At 30.0% G+C, this 23,647-nt stretch overlaps 5 protein-coding genes across 6 annotated transcripts in view; 2 read left to right on the top strand and 3 right to left on the bottom strand.

Annotated features, from left to right (window-relative positions):
• Positions 1 to 176: 176 nt before the first annotated feature.
• On the bottom strand, positions 177 to 3,868 carry LOC128386750 (fructose-1,6-bisphosphatase 1-like). The gene is made up of 6 exons (XM_053345824.1): positions 3,461 to 3,868; positions 2,676 to 2,931; positions 1,810 to 1,950; positions 1,584 to 1,721; positions 1,389 to 1,505; positions 177 to 613 (listed from the first exon to the last, which is right to left on the bottom strand). Exons 1-6 carry the CDS (start codon positions 3,634 to 3,636, stop codon positions 428 to 430), a joined length of 1,014 nt encoding a protein of 337 aa, XP_053201799.1. The 5' UTR covers positions 3,637 to 3,868; the 3' UTR covers positions 177 to 427.
• Positions 3,869 to 4,012: 144 nt separating this feature from the next.
• On the bottom strand, positions 4,013 to 5,709 carry LOC128386749 (GTP-binding protein 10 homolog). Its single transcript, XM_053345823.1, has 3 exons — positions 5,528 to 5,709; positions 5,016 to 5,442; positions 4,013 to 4,931 (listed from the first exon to the last, which is right to left on the bottom strand). Exons 1-3 carry the CDS (start codon positions 5,606 to 5,608, stop codon positions 4,246 to 4,248), a joined length of 1,194 nt encoding a protein of 397 aa, XP_053201798.1. The 5' UTR covers positions 5,609 to 5,709; the 3' UTR covers positions 4,013 to 4,245.
• Positions 5,710 to 5,740: 31 nt separating this feature from the next.
• On the top strand, positions 5,741 to 7,907 carry LOC128386748 (NADH dehydrogenase [ubiquinone] flavoprotein 1, mitochondrial-like). The gene is made up of 6 exons (XM_053345822.1): positions 5,741 to 5,893; positions 5,993 to 6,057; positions 6,125 to 6,214; positions 6,332 to 7,297; positions 7,377 to 7,541; positions 7,638 to 7,907. Exons 1-6 carry the CDS (start codon positions 5,854 to 5,856, stop codon positions 7,728 to 7,730), a joined length of 1,419 nt encoding a protein of 472 aa, XP_053201797.1. The 5' UTR covers positions 5,741 to 5,853; the 3' UTR covers positions 7,731 to 7,907.
• Positions 7,908 to 7,936: 29 nt separating this feature from the next.
• Positions 7,937 to 10,067, bottom strand: LOC128386753 (EEF1A lysine methyltransferase 2-like). Of its 2 annotated transcripts, none has more exons than XM_053345827.1 (2): positions 9,437 to 10,067; positions 7,937 to 8,826 (listed from the first exon to the last, which is right to left on the bottom strand). In XM_053345827.1, the coding sequence occupies exon 2, from the start codon at positions 8,719 to 8,721 to the stop codon at positions 8,017 to 8,019; it is 705 nt and encodes a 234-aa protein (XP_053201802.1). In that variant the 5' UTR covers positions 8,722 to 8,826; positions 9,437 to 10,067; the 3' UTR covers positions 7,937 to 8,016. The 2 variants fall into 2 exon arrangements, with proteins under 2 accessions (XP_053201802.1, XP_053201801.1); XM_053345826.1 differs by having other exon boundaries at positions 9,469 to 10,066.
• Positions 10,068 to 12,750: 2,683 nt separating this feature from the next.
• Positions 12,751 to 23,647, top strand: part of LOC128386803 (uncharacterized) — a 61,688-nt gene continuing 50,791 nt past the window's right edge. Inside the window, exon 1 of the mRNA XM_053345886.1 lies at positions 12,751 to 12,988. Coding sequence (XP_053201861.1) covers positions 12,915 to 12,988 — 74 coding nt within the window. The 5' untranslated portion in view covers positions 12,751 to 12,914. The remainder of the gene's footprint in view (positions 12,989 to 23,647) is intronic.

Here is a 23,647-nt window from a genome sequence, read left to right as displayed (position 1 = left end):
GATTGATTTTAAAATTTACCCTCCGGGCAAACAGTCAAACTTGACAATCATTATAATAGTTTACGGGTAAATAAAGATTTAAATTGTTGGGGTGAAATTGATAGTAACGATAATTGAAAGTTGATTGTTGATTTTTACGGTGAAAACAATAGTTAATCAATTACAATTTAAAAAAGTCCATGAACTCAACCAAGAAAATATTAATAAGTAAAATAAACTAAATTGCCTCAGATTACAAGTGTTACAGGTAATTGATTGTTAATTGATTAACAATTTGAAATGATTAAATTTAGAATTGTTGATGAAAACAGTTAGTTAATTAGCAAATGATGTAAAAAGAAAAGTGGAAAATGGTGATCCGAACAACTTAATTACTATCGATAGATGATCAACTTGATTGAGATTATCTTTTCTGAGGTTCGATTAACTATTGAAATGATTTGTACATTTCTTGGATTTCGGTCACATCTTCAACGGAACCAAGGAAAATCGGACTTCGATCGTGAATAGTTTTCGGCACAATATCGAGGATACATTGTTTTCCCGTGATCGCCATTCCTCCCGCTTGCTCCATTAAAAATGCCATAGGATTACATTCGTATAATAATCGTAACTGTTGAAATAGAGAGAAAGAGAGAAGGAAATAAATTAGATTTTCGTACTCATGATTAGTTCAAGATGATCATCATCATGTCGATGATAATAACGATATCATTGAGAGACCAAAATCTAATCAATAGCAAGTGGAAATCTAATCTAATCACTAGATTAACCCATTTGTTATTTTTAATCTTCAACAGGTAACTATTGATGAATCATTTCCATTAATAATTAACCAATATTATTATTCCAAGTAAAGTTTATTATTCATCTTATTGTCTTGTTTTACTGTTTTTACTGTTGATGTTATTTTTATTTCCATTCCAACAAGTGAACATCATTATCAGAATCACCAAGAGAATAGGAATCAACTCTATCAATCTATACCACAGAATTGATAGAATATAATAATCTATTTCTCTTTCGCTTTCTTCCATGTGTCCTTGTCGAGAATTCATCTTTTCTTTTACTTCATATAAATTAATAACTTCTATTACTTTTTTTCCGCTCTACGATTATTCACCATGATGAGATCGTTATCATCATAGACGATATTATATCATCATTAGTTAGAAATATAATAACAATTAGACGATTCGTAGGAAATTAATACAATCTACTAATTGAATATCATTAGTTTGTATGAGTTATTGATGGAATGAGAAAAAACCAATGAGCCGTTTATAATATAAATAGAATGAAAGTTAACGAGCTATTTAAAGGTTACGATATCTGTGAATTCTGATGGTGATTTAGTTTTTCGTAATCAATTATGCAAATGAGCTCACCTTTCCGTTAGGTGAGTCTTTGGTTGCTGGATACATGAAGATTCCTCCATACTTGAAGGTTCGGTGGACATCGGACACCATTGAACCAACATAACGAGCACCATAAGGTTTACCAGACTAATATAATAAGATGACCAATAATTAGAAAGTCACGAAAAACAAATTGCATGAAAATTGAGCATTGAGCATATGAACCTTTGGATATTTTTTTCCATGGACGTAATTCTTGACCACTGGATCCCATTGACTTTCATAACCTTCGTTGATACTGTAAATTTTACCACGACGAGGAACCGAAATGTTTGGATCAGTGAGAACAAATTCCCCGATGGCCTGAAAAAGTTAACGATAATCATGGCGAATTAGATGAGCCATCGTTGAAGTTATTTTCTTTTTCTTTTTGTATCAATCAAATTCTTACAGGATCGAGCATGAATCCATGGACACCTTGACCAAGGGACAACACAAGCATAGTCGCGCTTCCGTAAGTCGCATAACCAGCGGCTAAAATATTTCGTCCACTGACCAGAGCATCGGCTTCACTTGGTTCACCAGGATTCACCTGAAAGTTATTCGGAAAAAGAGAAAAAGTTTCTGAAACTGTCATGGTGAACCTAATTTCGAACAAATTTTCATGTATTAATAATAAAAACATAATTCTAATCAGAAACTTAATAGCAATCAAACTATTAATCGTCAACAAATCGATCATGTAACCATACAACTGATTCATAAATGAATGAGATCGAAGGTTGATCAATGAGAAATTTTCTAGTAATAAAACTTATGAGTGAGAACATTGGTAATAAAAGTTAATTAATCAACTGGATTGTTGAATTTTGATCAACCCCATTGGTGGAAATATCGAAGTGATAGTTAAATCATACAACAGGTATTTTCCATAGTTTACCTTGAAAAATGATTAAGTTGATTATCTTTCAAGCGTCTCCTAATCGGTTGATCAAAGTACATGGAGATAATAATCAAGAAAATCAGGTACAATCATAGTTATCATCAGTTATTATAAATCTAAATTGAGATAATTAAGATCAAAAATCCATTTCTAAGTAAAAATAAGTTAATTGTATGAAAACAAATTGTGAGTTGCTAAGGCTTTGGATAAGTAAAAATTACAAAGATATAGAGACAATTAAGACTATTGGTAATAATTGATAGAGATTGTGACAACATCTTCTTATAGAACCTTAATTAGTAGAGATATTTAGACATGATAGAAATGAAAAGAATCAAGAAGTAAATCAGTGAGATATATAAAGATAAAATTACCTTGCGGTAAATGGCAAAAATGGAGCCAATGGAAACCAAACAATCAATATTGGAAGAACCATCAAGAGGGTCAAAGGTAACGATGTATTTACCTCTTTTCTCAGGTTCTACCTCAATAACATGATCATTTTCCTCTGAAACCAGGAGACAAGTTGAATAAGATGATTTCATTACATTGATGAACAAATCGTTCGCCAAAACATCAAGCTTTTTAACCTCCTCTCCTTGAACATTGGTCGATCCAGCGATACCATATCTTTGGAAGAGAAGAGAAGAAATCGAATTAATTTAGGAGAAAAAGAGACAGATAATTATTACAAGTCAATTGTCACAATTAAGAAGATATAAAACAGAGATAATCATAATAAGAATTAATTGTTGAAGAAGGAAAAACAAAACAAAAGCTACGTAAATGTACTAACCAAATAAATTGAGAAAAAGGGAAAAAAAGACTTGTTGCTTTTCTGGAATAAAAGAGAACAAGGTAAATAAGATAAATTCACAGAGACAATTGACATTAAACGTAAAGAGAAATTTAATCCAATTAACTGATCAATTGACCTAATCAACCACTAATCAAGATATAAACAGATTGTCACAAGTAAACAAATCAAATGGTAACTCATCAAGTAACTTGAAGGAAAAAAGGTAAACATAAACAACCAAAAAAAAGGGGAACAATTATTGATTGAAAAAGAGAAAAGAAAATTTTTTTTTTCTCTTAATTGTTTCAATGTTTTTCTTTTGGAAGTTTTTTTTTCTAGAATTGGAAATTAATTACTTACAATTTAGCTATACCAGCTTTACGAACTGCTGAGGACATCGCTTTAATTGCTGTGGCCAAAGCGTTGAGAAGTGTTGTCATCTCTCCGGTGGCATTGGCCACTTTCCGTTGCTCTTCAATCACAAATCGGGTTAGTGTCATACAATTTGTATCGATACCAGAATTCATTGAGGTCATTTTTGGATTGATTTAGTTGTCGTATTGTTCAATGAGTGGGAGATTATTGATTGAATATGTTCAATGGAAATTAATGTGAACAGGAAGACAAAAAAAATAACTGAGAAATCGGTTGTTATGTTGAGCTTTTAGTAAACAACAATTTACAACATTCAGTTAATGTCTCCCTCTTATCATCCTGTTTTCTCATCATCTTCATCTTCTCTTTCTTTTTCTCTTTCTTCACTTTGTTTTTCATACTCTCATCATGATTTTCCCCCTGTAACTCAGGTTTTATCGTAATCTCTCAATCAACTTGATAGTGATCTTGATGGTTTATCAAATTGTTCCTTCCTCTTTTTTTTCTGTCCCATAATAACTTTATGGTGATTATAAGTGCAGTTTGTTGATTGTTACTAATTCAGAACTATTAGTAACAATAATATGTTAATTGCTACAAAGAAATTTTGACTTTGTACATTATTTTGATATTTACATGAATATAAACAATCTAAGTGATTAACTATTTCTTTTCAAGTTGATGACATTTGAAATGATTAGTCCAAATTGTTGATCTTTGTTTTCGTTGGAGATTTGATCTTTTTTTTCTGATGAATTGATTAACCAACTTTACATTGTATTGATCTCGATTATTTGGTTCAACTTTTTTTCGATTATTGATAATATACTTGAATCGGCATCGTCATCATATGGATTATAATCTTCATAGTGTCTTCTTTTAAGTTTTTTCAGTCGATTCTTTAAAAATAATATATTATGACCAGAATGAGATGATATCGGTAAAATGTCTTGTAGCAAAGTAAATTGTAACGGTCTCATTTCAGGGGGAATTGAACTAAAATTGGTTGAGACAGTTTTCCTCAGATCTTCAAGGAATTGTTTGTATTTCAATTTGTTTCCTGGTTTTTCAATCTTGGTTATAACAAGAAGAGATGGTTTATCTAAGATTAACGGATCATATAATTCGAGCTCCTTGTTTAATAATAATAAGGTATCCAAAGCAGATCGATGAGGATAATCTGGTCCATATTGAAAACCATCAGCATCGATAACAAATAGTAACAATTTAGTCCTTTCAACGTGTTTAAGAAACTCATGGCCCAAGCCGACATTGTCGTGAGCTCCTTCAATTAGACCAGGTAAATCTGCACAAGTGATTTTAAATAGATCACTATACTCAATGGTTCCAATATTGGGTGTTAAAGTTGTGAAGGCATAACTTGCGATTTTAGGAGTCGCTTTCGAAATTGCCGTTAATAGAGTAGATTTACCAGCATTTGGAAAACCAACGAAACCTACGAGCAATTGGAAAGAGAAAATTTAGTAAAAACTGGTTAATATGAGAAAAATGAGAGAAAAATCTCTACAATTATACTTACCAACATCGGCAATCAATTTAAGATCGACGATTAGTTCCTTATATTCACCTAATTGACCAACATATTTATTATCATCTGAACCACCGGCACCTCCCTTGGCAACAAGAACTTTCTCTTGGTGTTTATCCACATGAGCGATTAACTCTTTAGACGTACTGTAAATAGTAACACCTAATGGTACTCTTATCAATTTGGGCTTAGCCTTCATGGGTAATAAACAATCAATTCGACTATCTTTACCATTTGCCCCAGAAATGAGTCGACTTGTAGTATAAGCTAAAATTTCATTGAGCGTTTTCCGATTTTTATCCCCTTGAAGTAATATATCACCTCCATCTCCTCCAATACCATTGTAAAACTCTAAACCATTTCCACCTTTACCAGCAGTTACTTTTAAATGCAAAGAATCTAAAAATTTAAAATTGTTCTACAAAAAGATCAAATCAAAAATAAAGAAACGAATTTAATTAAACAAAAAAAAAACAATCAAAGCAAAACAAAAAAAAACTTACCTTTTGAAGCTTTCGAGACAAATCAAGTGACGCTTTGTCAAAAGACCTTCTAGTTAACCTTAAACAGCTTAAATATACCATCACAATTAGAAAACTATTCTAATCAAATCAACAATTAGTTAAATTAATTCAACTTGTAATTGAAAACATTTAAAAATCTCGATCACATGTTCATCACATAAAAAGAAGAAAAAATTTTCGAATTAGGGACCGTCTCCTAATTTACATTCTACGTTCACCTTGTGATGATTTTCTGGTTTTCATTTTGATTCTCATTTGTTTACGTTTTGTTTTAATTGTTTTGGTCAATTGATTAGTGATTATCAATGGCTTTCCGTTCATTAACAGGTTTAAAAGGATTAAAAGGTAACAATTGATTGTTCCAAAATTATTGTAAAAATTAGTTTCTCACAATAATTTGTTGATTTCTCTTAAATTAATTGTGTTTATTATTGACTTTGTCAGGAATCAATCCTAATGGATTAGCTGTACGTTTGTCTTCAACTGCTACGCCACAAGCACCACAAAAGGTATGATTTTAATGTCATTTTATTGGTTTTTAATTGTTAATTGTAATTAATTATTGTTCTTGCGTAGACTAAATTTGGTCCTTTAAGTGACGAGGACAGAATATTCACCAATCTATATGGTAAACATGATTGGGGTCTTAAAGGTGCTCTCAAAAGAGTGAGTATGCATTTCATCATTTTTTTTGTCTTCTCTTGGGCCTTGAAGTTTCTTGATACAATTTAATTTGTAAAATTTTTTATTCCATCATTTATTGTGTTATTTGTGTCTTTTCAGGGAGATTGGTATAAAACAAAGGAAATCATTGCTAAGGGAAATGATTGGATTATTGATGAGATTAAAAAATCGGGTTTAAGAGGTCGTGGTGGTGCTGGTTTCCCTTCTGGAATCAAGTGGAGTTTTATGAATAAACCTTTCGATGGTAGGCCAAAGTATTTGGTTGTTAATGCTGATGAAGGTGAACCTGGTACATGTAAAGATCGTGAGATTATGCGACATGATCCCCACAAATTAGTCGAAGGATGTTTAGTTGCTGGTAAAGCGATGGGCGCTTGTGCTGCTTTTATTTATATTCGAGGAGAGTTTTATAATGAAGCATCTACTTTGAATATCGCCATTAAGGAGGCATATGATGCTGGTCTGATTGGTAAAAATGCTTGTGGTTCTGGGTATGATTTTGATGTTTACCTTCACCGAGGAGCTGGTGCTTACATTTGCGGTGAGGAAACTGCACTCATCGAATCAATTGAAGGTAAACAAGGAAAACCTCGGCTAAAGCCTCCGTTTCCAGCTGATGTTGGAGTCTTTGGATGTCCAACAACCGTTTCCAATGTTGAAACAGTTGCAGTTGCACCAACAATTTGTCGTCGAGGTGGTGACTGGTTTGCTTCATTGGGACGTCCACGAAACACTGGAACTAAATTGTTCAACATTTCAGGTCATGTAAATACCCCGTGTACCGTTGAAGAGGAAATGTCAATACCATTAAAGGAATTGATTGAACGTCATGCTGGTGGTGTTATTGGTGGTTGGGATAATTTACTAGGTATCATTCCGGGTGGTTCATCTACTCCAATTATACCCAAAAAAGTGTGTGAGGAAGTGTTGATGGACTTTGATTCACTTGTAGCCGCTCAAACTGGTCTTGGAACCGCAGCAATCATTGTAATGAACAAGCAAACTGATATAATCCGAGCAATTGCTAGATTAATAGAGTTTTATAAACACGAAAGTTGTGGCCAGGTAATTAATATTATCTTTTTTTTCCATCCGATTCTCTATTCTTTGTAATTCTAATCACCTCTATTCTCAACGATTACAGTGTACACCATGTCGAGAGGGTGTCGGCTGGATGAATAAGATTATGTGGCGATTTGTTGAAGGAAATGCTAAACCTCAAGAGATCGATATGATTTACGAATTAAGCAAACAAATTGAAGGACACACAATCTGTGCCCTAGGCGATGGAGCAGCTTGGCCTGTCCAGGTAAGAAGCCAAAATCCACATGAGAATCAAATTAAAAACCAACAACAATTAACTCAAAAATTTTCTATCTCATTTTTTTTATTATAATAATCACAGGGACTTATTAGACACTTCCGACCCCATATCGAGGCCAGAATGGCGGAATATAAGAAGCTGAACGATAAACAATCAGCCCAAATTTCTGGTTAAAACAATCAATCAACCAAAAAGATGGTTAATCACTATAATTTAATTAGATGTCGTTAACAAAAAAACGATAATCATCAGGATGTAAATGAAAAGAAAACAAAAAACTTCAACTCACTGGAAGATTAATTGTTTCTCTTAACAAATAATGATGTAAAATAAAATTGAATCTTAAATGTATCCAGACAATTAACATGGTAATCGATTGATTATTGGACAAAAAAAATGTTAATCTCTCAACTTTTACTATTACAATTTAATTGAAATTTGATTTTCTCAGATAAACAGATCAACTTAATCGTTGGAAGATCAAACAAGTAACGTTATTACCCTTTGAACCTCCAAAACTAAATTGTGGTGTCTCAATTTCATCATAAAGTGATAAAAATGATTGAGATGATTTAGTGAACATGTTAATCAGCTCATCTTTAGTCCAATTACATGAGGCAATCATAAAAAACGATCTTCCCTTAAACAGAATAGCCTCTAATGTCGCAAGGTAATCACTTTTTACTTGATTTAAATCTAAATCCGGATTAAGACAAATAGCATCGAAAGTACCTTTGTCAATGATGAGATTAAATTTAATTCTCTCAGGAATTAAATTACTTTTATACAAGGTAAGCACATCGGCTACATAAGTCTTTAAATTGTTGACAATTCCAAGATCTGATGCCATTTGATTAACCAATTTGATTGACTTATCAGCATAATCTAATCCAGTTAAATCAGTGTAACCCTGTTGGTAAAGTGAATACAATAAGTGTCCATTACCACAGCCAAGATCTAATATCTTAATTTGATCACCATCATCGGGTAATAATTGTGATGATTTACTTTTAATCCATTTAACCATTTTCATTGTTAATCCTTTACCGAACCAAATTTCACCAGGATCAGAATGATCAAGATAATTGTTAATCTCTTGTTGATACAAATTTTCCCAATACTCTTTGGTTCCAAGTATTGATGAGTTAATTGTTGACTCTTCCATTGATTGATTTTAAATTGTTTTCTTTTCCAGAGACAAAAATATAATAACAATTACGTGGAATCAAATCAAGACCAAACAAAAAAAAAAACGAATCAAAGATTATCTCTGTTGAAAAAGATTAAAACAATTACAATTAGATTAGTGATTTGATGATTAATTTATAGAGGGAAAATTAATTAAAATGTAAAACTAAATGTTAACTCAAGCTTAATGTTGGACAATTAATTAAACAGCTAATTATAGATGGTTAATTGTTGGTGTATGAAACATTTCAACTCTCAGTGATTACAATACATGTAATGATTTATGAGGATTAAATTTTGTAAGCAATTTAATCCTTTTCTAATCAAGATTATCAATGATTAGCAACAAGATTAATGATCTAAATTGAGTAAACCAAAAGGAAAAGGATTAAATTGGTTACCAGTTGAATTGGGATAGTAAAGGAAGAGGAAAATGATTAGTTAATTTAATCAATATGTTGATTGTTGATTGTTGATTGTTGTTAATCAATGGACCGACAAATTAATATAATCTGTTAATTCAAATCAATAATCATTTGCTAATTAGAAACAAGATTGACCAGAACAATGAAACAAAAGTAAACAATAAATTTGCAGAGGATCCAAAGGTTGACCAACTATTGACACTGAAAGGATGGACATTGGATGATGAAAATGATGACCATTGATGATTAAATATCTAATTAACTAACCATTAATCTACTTGTCATCAAATAATAATCACCTTGTAATGGTTGATGAGAAATTAATAGTTACACCAAAGGGAAAGTAAATTTATCTTCTGAAAGGATGGAACCAAAGAAATGATTCAATTCAGAGAGACATGAAGTTCATCAATCAGAGAGAATGTTAAATATTCAAAGATGAGGATGATGACGATAATTATTAGTAAAAAGATGAGAAAATGACAATAATTATGTAAAAATAGAAAGAAAAAGAAAAAAAAATAGAATAATTTGTTCGGTTCCAAAAGAGAAAATGAAACGTTCGTTTTTTAAAGATGAACGAAGATCAATCACAATTAAAAGAAGATGATGATGATAATCAAATGAGTGGGAAAAAAAGAATATGATTTAAATAAACAATTAAGAGAAATTAAATTGTTAATCAATCGATGAGATAAATAAAGAGAAACATTTTCTTCCCATATGATTGATGAGTCACTTTGTTTATCAGAAAACAAAATTTATCGATTGGCGGTAAAAATGAATTGACCAAGAAAATAGTTATAATTAGAGGAGAAATAGCAATTTATATTGGTTAATTGTTGTGATAACAATTAAAGGTAACGTTACGATGTGGAAATTTACATAATAACCATTAGAAAGAGACAGAGGAAACAAAATAACAACAAAATCACAAAGGTAACCACAAACATCAACAAAGAAGAGGAAAAAAATCAACAACAATCAACAGCGAGTGAGTAACAATTTAGGTTTTTCCTCCATTAAATATTAAAAACAATTGATTGTGATGTGAATGATAATGATAATGATAACAATCAAAAGTACGAATCGTAAAATCGATAAAAAAATGTCAAAAGGGAAAGAAAACCTGATAGAACTTTTTTTTCTTCTTGTTCTATTTCCTTTGATTATCCAAATAATTATTACAATCGATGATTTAATCAATAGATTTTAACTCGAAATGATTAATATGGAAAGAGAAGTTTTTTTCATATATTTTTTCCTTTTTTTGCAACAATTAACTCTCTCTCTCTCTCTCTCTCTCTCTCTTTACTTGATTCGATTCGTTTTAATTGATTGTAAATTATTTTTCTATTTTTAATGTCTGAGAAAATTCTGGATTTTATCATCATGATGACTTTTGATTACATGGTGATGGAAATGATGACGATTACAATTGACGATTTGAAAGTCTGAATTCATTGTGAACTTTTGTTCAGCATTCCCATTGATCGATATTATTTTAGAGTAGAGAAAAAAGTTAGAATTTTTTTTGTTCGAAATTCGAATAAAATCAAAAACTTGACAGGTAAATGATGATAAGGACGATGAGTGAAAATGGTCAATTTCTCTCATCATCATCATCATCATCATCATGTTCCTTCATGATAAGTTATTGAACTGTTCTTTTTATTTCTTCCATTGGTTGTTGCTTTTTCGTTCTCAATCAAGATAATGTCCTCGAATTGAATATGAAATGTCCATTTGTCCAGCCGGAAGTTTTCAACTGTTGTCATAAAAAAAGTTCTTGACGATTTTATCACAAAACATTTCATCCAACTGAATATTGAACTTTCCATGATGATTCAATTATCGGTTTAGAATTGAAATTTGATTTGAAAATTTTCAATTGATTTTTCATTCTCGTTTATTCAAAGGTTGATCATTTTGTTGGTTAATTTAAATTACGTTTTTTATTTCAATTGAGTTAATTTAATTTCCTGTGGAAAAATTAATCTACCACCTTAATCATTGATTAGCATTTAATTTTCTCTCTGTGACCTGATTGTCTATCTGATTGATTCAAGTTGTTGGAATAAATTGTTCACCCAAACGAAAAGGTAAATGGATTAAATTGCCTGAGGCTCAAATTTTGTAGAACTTTTTTCACCCTCTTCATTTAAAAGTCAATTTTTTCACCTGAGATTTTAATGAACATTAAATTCACAGAGATACTCACATATCTTCATGAGAGATTTAAACATGATAAAAATTCAGTTATTCATGAAGTTTCAATTTCAATTATACTTCAAGGGTAAAAAATTGAAATTGAAATGAGATTTGGACCTCAAGATGTTAATCTTAACGACAAAAAGTAATAAATTGTCACAATTGACCATCAATTCTGGTTGAATACAATTAATTGATTGTCAATAAGTTTTGTTTAAATTGTCAAAAGTTCCGTTGTTAATAAAAAATTAAAGAGCAACAAAACCTATTGGTTAATCCAAATAAAGGGGAAAACTAAATTCCCACTGATTTAACTGATTAATTATCATGAGTAACAAAAAGAGATGATCAAAAATCAATCAATGAACGAACGACAAATTGATTGATTGTAATCTAATTGTAAGATAATTTTATATTCACATAATAACAACAACAAAAAAAAGCAAAACAGGAACAGGAAATGTGACCCAAAATCAAAAATTGTTATCGAAGGGCTCAGATTCCGGTTTGAACTTTAACCTTGAGAAAAGGTTAACTGTCTATCTATAAATTGGTTCTGATTGATTTTAAATGATCAAATGATTGCAAGTGATTAGTTAATCTCAACCTAATCATCCCACCAACCAGCAGGGTGGAAATTCAGAGAGAGAGAGAGAGAGAGAGATGGAAAGTAAATCAAGATTAAATAGATGGCGTTGATTGTCAGTTGAATTGTTAGTTGATCATCAAACCATTAATATTATTATTAACTTCAGTTCCCATGTTCAACTATCAGAATCAACTAGGAATCATGTGTTCACCTTATATTGTTACTATTAAACAATCGGTTAGCTTACCTGGATTAAGGATTTCATTGGATGTGATTAACTGTGTTCATCAATATCTTGAGTTGATTATGATTTGTTTTATGTGTTAACCAATTGGACAAACAATTTGATTCAGTTTTAACTGTTTTAAATGATTGATTGTTGAATTTGAATTTTTATTTTCACCTTATAAAGTTATCCAATGATACAATCAATGTTTACATGGATTAACTTTAATCCATCTCATGGCGATGATCCATTAATCCCTAATACATCAACAGGGAAGGAAATTTACTATCATTACCATTGATTGTGAATGGATTAGCAAAAAACGGATTAACTATGTGGTAATTAATTTGTTTAAATTTCTCTCACCGATTTTGACCATTGAAACGATAAAACTTGTGACAGTTTTTTTTATGTAAACATTTCGTTTCATCTGTTTACCGATAATTTGATAATTTGTATCAAAATCGATTGGAAAACTAAAATAACAAGTTAAAAAAGTGAAAACGAAAGGACGACAACGACGAACGAGTTTCGTTGTCGTCCCGACCAATTGAACCGTCGAACTGCTTGAATTACGTCAACTTGAGGCCGGGGAGCGATATGCAAAGTCCAGTAGTCACTTTGGATGTACTCCTCGGCCCTCATCCGAGGTCTCCCGAACCAGCCTTTTGGGAAGACCGATCAAAGCCAATTCCCGTTATCGTAATCCAAAGTATCGCATGTCCCAAAATAGAGTTTACAATTTCCTGGAAAGACCAAGAGGATGGAAAGCGGTAGCATATCATATCGGCATGTAAGTTAATCAACTAATTACTTTAATTATGTATAAATATTCATCTTTGATCACCAACCAAATTTAAACGATGTTTACATGACGACAATCAACAAAATAATAATAATACATATCAACAGTGTTTGTGTGGATACATCAAAACAATTAACGAGTAATCATTGTAACAAATTTTCAAATGATACCAAAGTTAATTTGATTTACATAGAGGAGAAAAATTTACAGAAAACAAATTAGATTTGTTAAACTTTTTCCAAATAGCAATTAAAAGTAATTTAAATTTGCAAATTGTTGCTTTCTGGTGATTTATGTACAATATTATTAGAAAATAATGGGCACGGTGAGACTAAATTGTTATAATAGAAAAACGTTAAACTGGTAATCAAGTAAATTATGATTGAAAGAGAGAAAAATAAATAAACAATTAATAGAGATTGAGAAAAGTCAATTGTGTGTTTTCATATTAATTCATTACCAGAAATACTCAGAGGAAAAACATTGAGACCTTTTCATCCCTCGAATTTTTTTTTCTCGAGTTTTAAAATTTCCATCTTCAACCTTAACTATATCATCTCTATGTAATATAAGATAAACTATTAATTAACGACTTTGTAATTTTGCCAAGGGAATTATCATCATCATCATCATCTTCTTGTTCATCATCATGATCATCATGAAACTCAAGCCTATGGAAAAGTGATGATGATGATGATGGAAGCAAAAACTAATGTTTGTTTACTGTTGATTAATATTGTATTTGGTTCATTTTTTTTGTTCCTTCTGGATTCTCAAAGTCAATTTAATGATCATAATCATAATAATCATAATAATTAACTGATTATAATCAAAATATAATGTTGAAGGTAAACAGAGTGTCAAGGTAAATGGATAAATTAATTTCTTCTGAGGTGGAAAGCAAAATAACATGATAATAATAATAAAATTCCCACCGGGAAGAAAAGCTAAAGATGAAACTTTCAATTTTTAATTATCTTTTTAATTTCTTTTTTTACCTTTGATTGTTAATTGTTACTAGAACAATTACCTTTACTCATTATAAACAATTAACAGTATTTCATTTCTAATGATGATGATAAATAATATACAATTACAGAATTTTAATATTATAATAACTTTTGTAGTGATTGATTGTCACTGATTAACTAAACCATTTAGTTTACTGATTCATTGGTACAATTTAATATTTGAATTAATAATTGATTGGGTGAGTTTCAGGATTTCCAGTAAAAAGGAAATTAAATATTTAGTTTTTGCCAGAATTCCCATTCAATCCAATTACATTGGTAATCAATAAAAAAAAACGATGATGATTATTATTATCATCATCAGGAAATTTCATTTGCATCTCTCTGAATAATCTGATACTCTTGGTGTTATCATGATTACTGTTATTTACTTTAAGGTTAAATAAACTACACAACAACAACAACAACAAATCAATTGAAGTAACAGATTCAGATATATATCATGAATATCATGATGATGATGATGATGATTGAATCCTATTATCATCATCATCTAACTGAATTCTGGATTCTCAACTATCATGATTTCTTACCATGTCTCTTAATTTTGTTTCTCAATCTCTACTTGATGATAATCTTGTTTCATTTGGGGATATAAATATTATTATTACCTTTCTATTATCCTCATCTTTGCTCTGATTATCTATTCAAAATCATATATCATCATCATCATCATCATCATCTCCATGATTCAATATAATCATCAAAGTGATATAACATTGAATCAACTATCTGAGTTAAACTATTATTCTGACCAATAATAGTTAATAATAATAATCATTGATCATGATTAATATCACCATTTCAACTTAATCAACACAAGATATGAAATAAGAAACAAGGGAAAAAAAATCCAAACCCTAACAATCAAATTGATTGTAATGAACCAAAGGCAAATGTATGATAATAGTAATAAGGTTTTCGGTATTCATGTTCAAACTTGAGCCTCATGATTTTTACCAGGAATCTTGAGATGATTGAATTACATTCGTTATGTATTAATATTTATTGAATAAAGTTACACTTCCTTATCCGGAATCTATTGAAAATATTACAGAATAAGAAAAAAAAATAAACTGAAAGCAAGAAAAAATTATTAGATATTCAGACAGATTTACTATTCACCATGAATGCTTATCATTATTATTATATGGCCAGAATTATGTTATCGTGATAATTATCATGATAAGAATCATGAATCTTGATGATAATCAGTATGAACCTTTTAGATTTTCAATATTCACCCTCTAACCCTAATCACGCAAAGGTTAACCTTCAACTCGATATTCAAAGATAAAAGTAAACATGATATCAGAATCAGAATTTCATGGTAACCACTTGATAACCATAATATCAGAATTGAGAATACAATCAACAACTTTCATCTCTCAACAATAAACAATTGCTTATGATACTTCCGGATATTCAGTAGACTATCAAGATGCGTCTCATTAACTTATGATTAATGATTAATTAATTATCTCTGTTAATTTATGAGCTAATTAGATACACGAATGTAAATATAATATTTATATATACTTATTGTCTCTGTCTGATAATAAATATGGAAAAAAAAAGTTCTGATGATACAAATTCGATGGAAACTTTTTCAATTCTCCCAATTGTTGTTTATCAATTCTGATCATCATCATCATTTTGTTTCCATGGTAAAATTTTCACCCATTGATTTGATTCTGAAAAAAAACTCGATTGTTATTGAACTTTTGTTTCCATCAATCAGATAATATTTTTCATGGAAAATATTATTGACATTTTATTTATGCATCATGTTGATTGATTATCATTAAATTTTACTGACCAATCGATACTTTAATCATCATCGTTTCACTTTTGTATTATCATTGGAGTGAAAAAATGATTCTCATTATATTCACTCATCACAAATCAATCAAATTGCTGTCGGATCAACAATTAAATTAATTTAATCTTAAACATTAGCACATTAACTTTTTTTCCTAATCGAAAATAAGAAATAAAAAAAAAGTTCTAATCAAATTCTGAGTTACCTTAGTTACGATCAGTTCGTAATGTTCAAAATATCAAATTTTCCAAATTTAATAAAGGTAAGTGATTTTCTAACAACTGACAAACTGACACTTAATTAGTGAGTTTAATTAATTTTTGGTCGAAAAAATCACTTGGTCTTATTGGTCAACAATCGAGCTTTGAACTTTTTTTTTCGAGTTTGAAAATTGATTAAAAATATATAACATTCTCGTCAAAGGATAAGCCCAATGAATTAGAATTAGAATTCAATTTCAGTTCTAATAAACATTAATTGTCAATCTTTGATTCATTGAAACGTGAAAATGTTTTCAAATGTCCAATTGGTCAATCAACTAAGATATTATATGATAAGATGATTCAAAAATGACCAACGATTGTTATTATACAAAACGATCAATTTGTCAGTATTAATTTAATTTTGATAATAAACTAATAGCGAAGTTAATCTATTGGACAATGGTACTTGATTGTTTATTGTCAGGTAACAAATGGTCAAGAAAAAAAAGAGAGAGAGAGAGTAAATTTCTTGACCATTATCTTTGAAAGTAAATTAACAAACAAGAGTAACAAAGTATCATCAACATGATGTTATCAATGGTTTTCGTGTGTCAAATCAACTTGATAATAATAATAATCATCCTGATCATGATGATAATTTATCTTGTTGTTTACAAGGCACAAAAATCAGATAAATATAAAGTACATTCCGATTTGGAGTTGAAGATATAACTAAGAATCATTCTCATGAATTGAAATGAAAACCTCATCTTCTTACATTTGTCATCTTTCACAATTCATTTCCTTTTCATGGATCATAATCATTACGAATCTCAATACTCACTCCCAGAACTTTATTCTTGAATCATCATGGTTATCATGATCATTTTCAAGTCTCTCTCTCTCTCTCTCTCTCTTCTTTCTTTCTTTCTTTTAGACTGAGAATTATAATTTATTTCCTTCAAATTCATTCTCAAAATATCATCATTATCATGAAGGATATTAAGGTCATCATGCTAAATGACGATGTTGACTGAAGATGATGACTTAAAGTCCCTCACTAAACGTAAATATCCACAACCCCAGCTAAAGGAGGAAAAGAAAACATCTCACCTGAAGATAAAGAATTTTTTTATCAAACTTATATCCCTTTTACTTTCTCTCTCTCTTTCTTTCTTTTTTATCTTCTTCGCTCACTTGATCATCGTGTACTTTTCTGTTGATGAAGAAAACGTTTTATCACGAAAGAATCAACTTCTCATAATCATATGAACCTGTAATCGATTGAGAGGATTCTCACTGTTTTCTCTCATTCAAGATTCGAGGCAAAGTATAAAAAAAGAGAAAAAAATTTTCAACATTTTCCATTCATCTCATTGAGTCACGAAACAGGGCTGGTCCTCTATCATCCTTATCATCCTTATCATCATCATCCTTTTCCCACTCCCAGACCAGGAGGAGTGCAAGAAAACTCCTCTCTCTCTCTCTCTTTATTTACTTACAGTCTCCACAGTTTTCACCCAATCTACAGGTCATACAATATTCAATAACAGTAATGATAACTGGCCGATATAAATAGAAAATCGCTCAACAACTAAAAAATCACTCACATTTACTAATTGCAACAACTAAGACCAAAATCAACAATGGCTGCGTTATTTTACTCAGACAAACAAAATGATCTCTGCCAAAATCATTTTTACCAACCATGTGATCAACTTATTCAGATCAATATTCATGTATCATGTTTGAAACCTGAAAAAAATGAATGATATATTGATCATGGAGATGAGCAGCTTAATGAAACAATGTATTCAATTTGATGTTTTAAATTGAATAGAAAACCAAGTTAACCTTAAGATAATAATATTTGAAACCAGTTCTGAATCAATTTCGTAACTTTAATCTAACCAAATTTATGTGCCAATCACAAGTTGACCATTGGTAAATTGTTTGATATTAAATAGCAAAGATATGATGACAATTGAAGCTTCAATTGGTAATTAGAGGCAATTTAATTGTCAGTCAGCCAAATCGTAACTTTATCACCAAAGTTAATCATCTCCAGTGATAATTAATAGCAATTAAAGATTATTATTATCTATTAATATTTACTCTGTTCACCAAAATGAATGATGATAATCATACATGTAGTATGAAATGGTTACCATGAAGGTTATCATGAAAAGAGAAAGATAAATTTTGAATCTTCTTTTGATTCATTTTACTAGATGACCAGTGGTTGGAATCCTCTTGGGTCAGTTTGCAAATAAACCAGATTATTAGATGATCAGGATAAGATAAGTACCTTGACAATTCTCGGTTGAATTGTAACATGTTCATATTATTCAGTTGATGAGCTCATGTAAATATCATCACCACCCAATCATTTGAATGAAAAAGACGAAAAGTTCCTTAAGATGGTCAAGCTAATCAACTGGTCAGTTACCTTATCACCTTGTCATCTATTTTCCACAGTGAAAAATTCAAACTCCAGGTAAACTGAATAGCTGGAAAATTTTTCCTTACCTTCATAAACAATAATTCAATCAGATCAATCTAATTGCAATTATCTTCATCATGAAGGTCAGACACTAATTATCAGGGAGGAAAGTATAAAATTCAGACTAATGAATGGACATGGAAATCCTCATGGGATATGGTGAAAACTGAGACTCGATTTGAATATTGATCACAATTAGTAAATGATTAACATTGTAATTGAAAATATTAATAAATCCAAATTTTCAACTCACTTTTTCATGTCAAATTCAAAGCAAACAATTTAATTATTTATACAGCCGTGAAAATTGAGTTTGTGCTTTTTTTTAAATCATTTGCGCATCTTTGGCAAAAATTAGCTTAATCACAACGATTGATTAGATAAATTTAACACTACCAACTCTACATTTTTATCTATTAATTTGCTTTTATCAATCAAGATGCTCAAATGAATCAAATAAAAAGCACAAACTCAATTTTCACGGCTGTATAATACAAACACCAATGAAAATCATCATTTAAAGTTAATTAGATTGAAATTAACTTTCAACTTGATCATAACAATCAGATATTCATGATAAACTTGATGAATATGAGTAATAATAGGAAATCTTATCTCGATCACAATGAACATTTTCATCAATTATTAAGATATCAAAGTAATCACTTGATTGTGTTGATTTGCCTTATTGTAATCAAATTGTTATCAAGTACAACAATTACCACTCACTTAACATATACACTCAATGTTGTTGATGATAATTTCAATACATATTTACAACAATCAATAGATTGTAAGGAAAACAGTTAGAAAATGAATTTCTCATTACTTGGCTTGTATAACAATCAAATCAAGTTACAATTTATCAAGCAAATAACTGACTACACAATCAATGAATCACACTAACAACAAATATCAATTGATTATCGATAGTTTTTGTCTTATCGTTTAATTGTTGTTATTATTTGATCAATATGGTTATCAATTGTTGAATCACCGACAAATTGTCAGCTGATTAACAAGCAAATTGTTGATCGTTTTGTTGTCAATTTCCGGTTCATATTAGCATTTATTGGATATCTTATTGATCATTGATCTGGTTGATGTTTAGTTGATTGTTAACCTTTCAATAGTTAACAATTTAATGTGAATTAATTGCTTCAATTTTGCCTGCAACTGAATCATGTCCATTTAATTTGATTGAATAAAAACAAAATACTGAGCTTTGTTTAATTACTCACAGAACTTGGCAAAAAACAAATTAGCTGATGAGCCAGGAATTGAATGAAATTTGAATCGTAATCAGTAATTACACAATTAACAATATCAATTTGTTAATTTAGTTAAAACAACGAGTAACGAGAAAGTGGATGAAAAAAACTAATCAACAGCTTGAAAGGTAAATTGATTGATTGTGATAATTAAACATAAGTGTAACTGAGGATGAAAATACAAGTGATTAGTGTTAATTAATTATTGTCGTTCATTATATTTGACAAACCAATAATTTGTTGATAATCAATAAATAATAAATTATCGAGTAGATTAATTATCGTCATTAGTTTTCTGGTAATCATTATCATGGTAATGAAACTTGTTCAATATTTGAACGTGTTCATATTGATCAGATAATAGTAGTTATTTATAAGAGTAAAAAAAATTATCATAAAGTAAATATAAGAATATTTATCTCTCTCTCTCTCTTTTAGTTTTTAATGTAACCATGATGATAATCACTATTAAAGTTGATGAGAATAGGTATTGAAAAAAGTTCCGAGATAATCAACTCGAAACTAAATCAACTGGGAATTATCGTTCATCATGGTTTTCCATATATAATAAATAAAGGTAACAAAATGTTATCGAAAACAAAGTTTTCTGTTGATTGTTACCTTGTAATCTCTCATGAAGGTAGGAAAAGTTGATGATTGAATTATCATTTTACCCATGATCAACATGGAGAATCAATTTTGAGTGGAATGATAAATTTATTTGAAAAAAAAGTTCCATTTAAATTTGAAAACTCATTCGCTTTTAATTTCTCATTCCTTTTCAACTTTACTACTTCAGTTCTATGAATTTCTGTTAATTATTCATGACGATTCCAATGAATTCAACAATGGGCTTTCAATTTTTTCTCCTTTTTTTCTCATGCAAATTCATCCAACGCACACATATGATATCATGATGATAACCTGCCATGTTGCCCTAATTTCTGAGCCTCTTCATGATGCCTTTTCAATCAGCATTAATAATTCACTGGATTGTCATTCACTCATTATGAAATCGGCTATTGTTTGTTTACAGAACTTCATGCAGATGAAAGTTTCTAAAACGTTTCTGAACGTTTTTAACCATGAAATTTGGAAAACCTCAAGAACTTATTTATCATTTTTTTCTGTCACAGTGACAAAGAGAGACAGATAAAAAAACAGATAAAACTTTGAGCTTGAAAAGACTTCACTATATGTTTCTTTGTCAGAATTGGCTTGATAAGAAAATAATAGAAGATAATATAAAAAAAAAGTTCTACCTCTGTTCCAATTCTCATGAATAACAATGTTATCATCTTAATGATTTGCATGATAAAGTTCATTTTTTCCCCATTCATAGTTCATCTTCTTACTTTAATACTAATTCATAGTCTTTTTGTACATGTTAATCAGTTATATTTATAATCGTATCTTATATCAATATTAAATAGTTACCTTTCTACCTTAGTTACCTGGTAGACTCATTTTCTCTCATCATCTTACTAGTATTCTTTGTCTTTCTCGGAATAAACCTTGACTTTTTTCTCTTTTTTATCTCCCTTGTCATCCTAATAACTCACTCCACCTTTTAATATAAATGCGATATTATCAAAGGTCTGAAAGAAAACTAGTAAAAGAATCGATAAAATCGATTCTTGACCTGGAATCTCTTTTAGTTGTTTCGATTTCTGTTTCTCTTTATTACCTTGATGATTATAATGATAATCATCATGAAATTAAACGATGCTTTATTAGTTTATATGAATAAATTGTTACTACGAGAAAAAGTTCATCTTCAGTTTCATTAGATGAACAATCTTATCCTTTATGTTTTAATTGTTATGATTCAGATGAACCATAAACTTCATGAGACCATATGATTGATTGATTGTAATGGTTGTCTTCATTTACAATCATCAATATCTTACCGTTTTCTGGGTTAATTTGTGCTTTCCGAATTAAATTGCATATCAATTACTTATTGTTAATTACATAGTAAATTGTGAGTCTATAAAATGGATTGAAAATTTCACAATTAGCAAGTTGATGCAATGAAAATCCAACTTTAACTTAAATTATGGTTTAGTTTGCTTTCAAAAAATGGCTCATTATTGAAGTTACAATAATTGTTGGTAGTTTTAATTGTCTTTCGTTTTTTATGATTAATAAACACTTGCTCAGACTAAGAATCATTATCAATTTAATGTTTCTTGGTTCTGAGCCTGAACTTCTAAATGAGAACTTCTTTATTTATCTGCGATTGGATATCATAGATGACGCCACTAGTCTTAGAGCTCTGGTCTTCGAATTGTACTGAATCGGTTAGTATATTAGTTTTTGAAATACTTTTTCAAATTCTTAGTACAATTTGAACATTATTTCATTATAAGAATAAGAATTTTCTGTTGAGATTATTTTAAATCAAATTCATTATAACCTTTGCGTAAAGAATTCATTGAGAACAAAGATAAATAATAACGATATTACCTTGTCAAAATGCTCCAAATTTCCAAAAGTTTTAAACTCGTGTGAAGTCTAATGATGGCAAGTTAATTCGATTGTGATCACAAAATGACCTTGAAACCGTAACCTAACAGAATGAACGTAATGACCTTGATATTTAAATATGACAATTGAGTATGGCCCAAACTACCATAACTCGAATCTGGGGTGTCAACACTCAAAAACAAAAGGTTATTCGAGAAAAACTTGTTGGAAACTTGATGAAATGCCCTGTATGGTAATAATTATTATTAATATTTTCCAATAAGTACATAGTGTAATAAGAAAGAATCTGAACTTTGGTCAGGTGCTACTGCCATGGGATCGAACATCTATGAAAAAGATAGTAAACTAACACCCAAGATTGCATTTCCATGGAATGAGATTCTTGAAATTTCTATGCTAAAAAGATTACTATTAAACTATTGACAATAATGCACCACTTTATATTTTCTACTCTTCGAAGACTCGAATGATCAAACTAATCATTCGATCAGATGTTAGATTTGTGTATTGGGAATCATGATCTCTACAAGTAGTTAGCTAAAGACCATCTCTGGGCCAAAGCTTCCATTCTGGACCAAACTTTCTGGACCAAAATTTTCGGTGATTTTTTTGGCGCGAAATTTGAAAAAAAAATAAAGACAAATTTCATTGAAAATACGAAAATAAGCTATTAAGCTTTCTTTAATTTGTTTTAAAGACCTCGTGGGTTATTTTTGAATTTTTCAGTGTTAACTGAAAACTCATCTTTCATTTTCTTTATGACCCAGGATAAAAATGAAACATCTTCATCACCCTCAGCACCTTCTTTAATTGCCAACATTTTTCGCAATTCTTGATTCTCATTATACAATTTCTCATTCTTATGAGCTTCCAAATTGTAAAGAATATCGATTTCTCGTATTTGAGAATTAAGCTCTCGGATGCGTTTTTTAGTATTGAATCTTACTGAATTATAACTTCATGCTGTTTTATTGGATATTCTGATGAAGATTATTTCACGATCAGGGAACGTTTCCATTAGAGTCAGAATTGTCATGGGTAGACTTTTGAATCCAGTTGCTGTAATTTTTCCAGATGCAAAACCAGAAGCACACCATTATCAGTTCGTATAACTTGAGCATTGAATTTTTCTTTCGATTTTTATTATCAACTTTGATGTCTATTGGTCCAATTGACCATATTGAAACTATATTATCGATCCGATAGTCAGGCCAGAATGATTTGGTCATATTTGATATTATCAAAAAATAGAGCACGGAATATTAGTAGTAAAATGACTGTTAGAATTATGAAAATGATGATTTGTAAAATCATGTTATGTTTCATC

Source organism: Panonychus citri, unplaced genomic scaffold (genome assembly GCF_014898815.1).
Source record: "Panonychus citri isolate SS breed McGregor unplaced genomic scaffold, ASM1489881v1 Contig00077, whole genome shotgun sequence".
NCBI lineage: Eukaryota > Metazoa > Arthropoda > Arachnida > Trombidiformes > Tetranychidae > Panonychus > Panonychus citri.
This window is presented reverse-complemented; position numbering and strand designations above follow the sequence as displayed.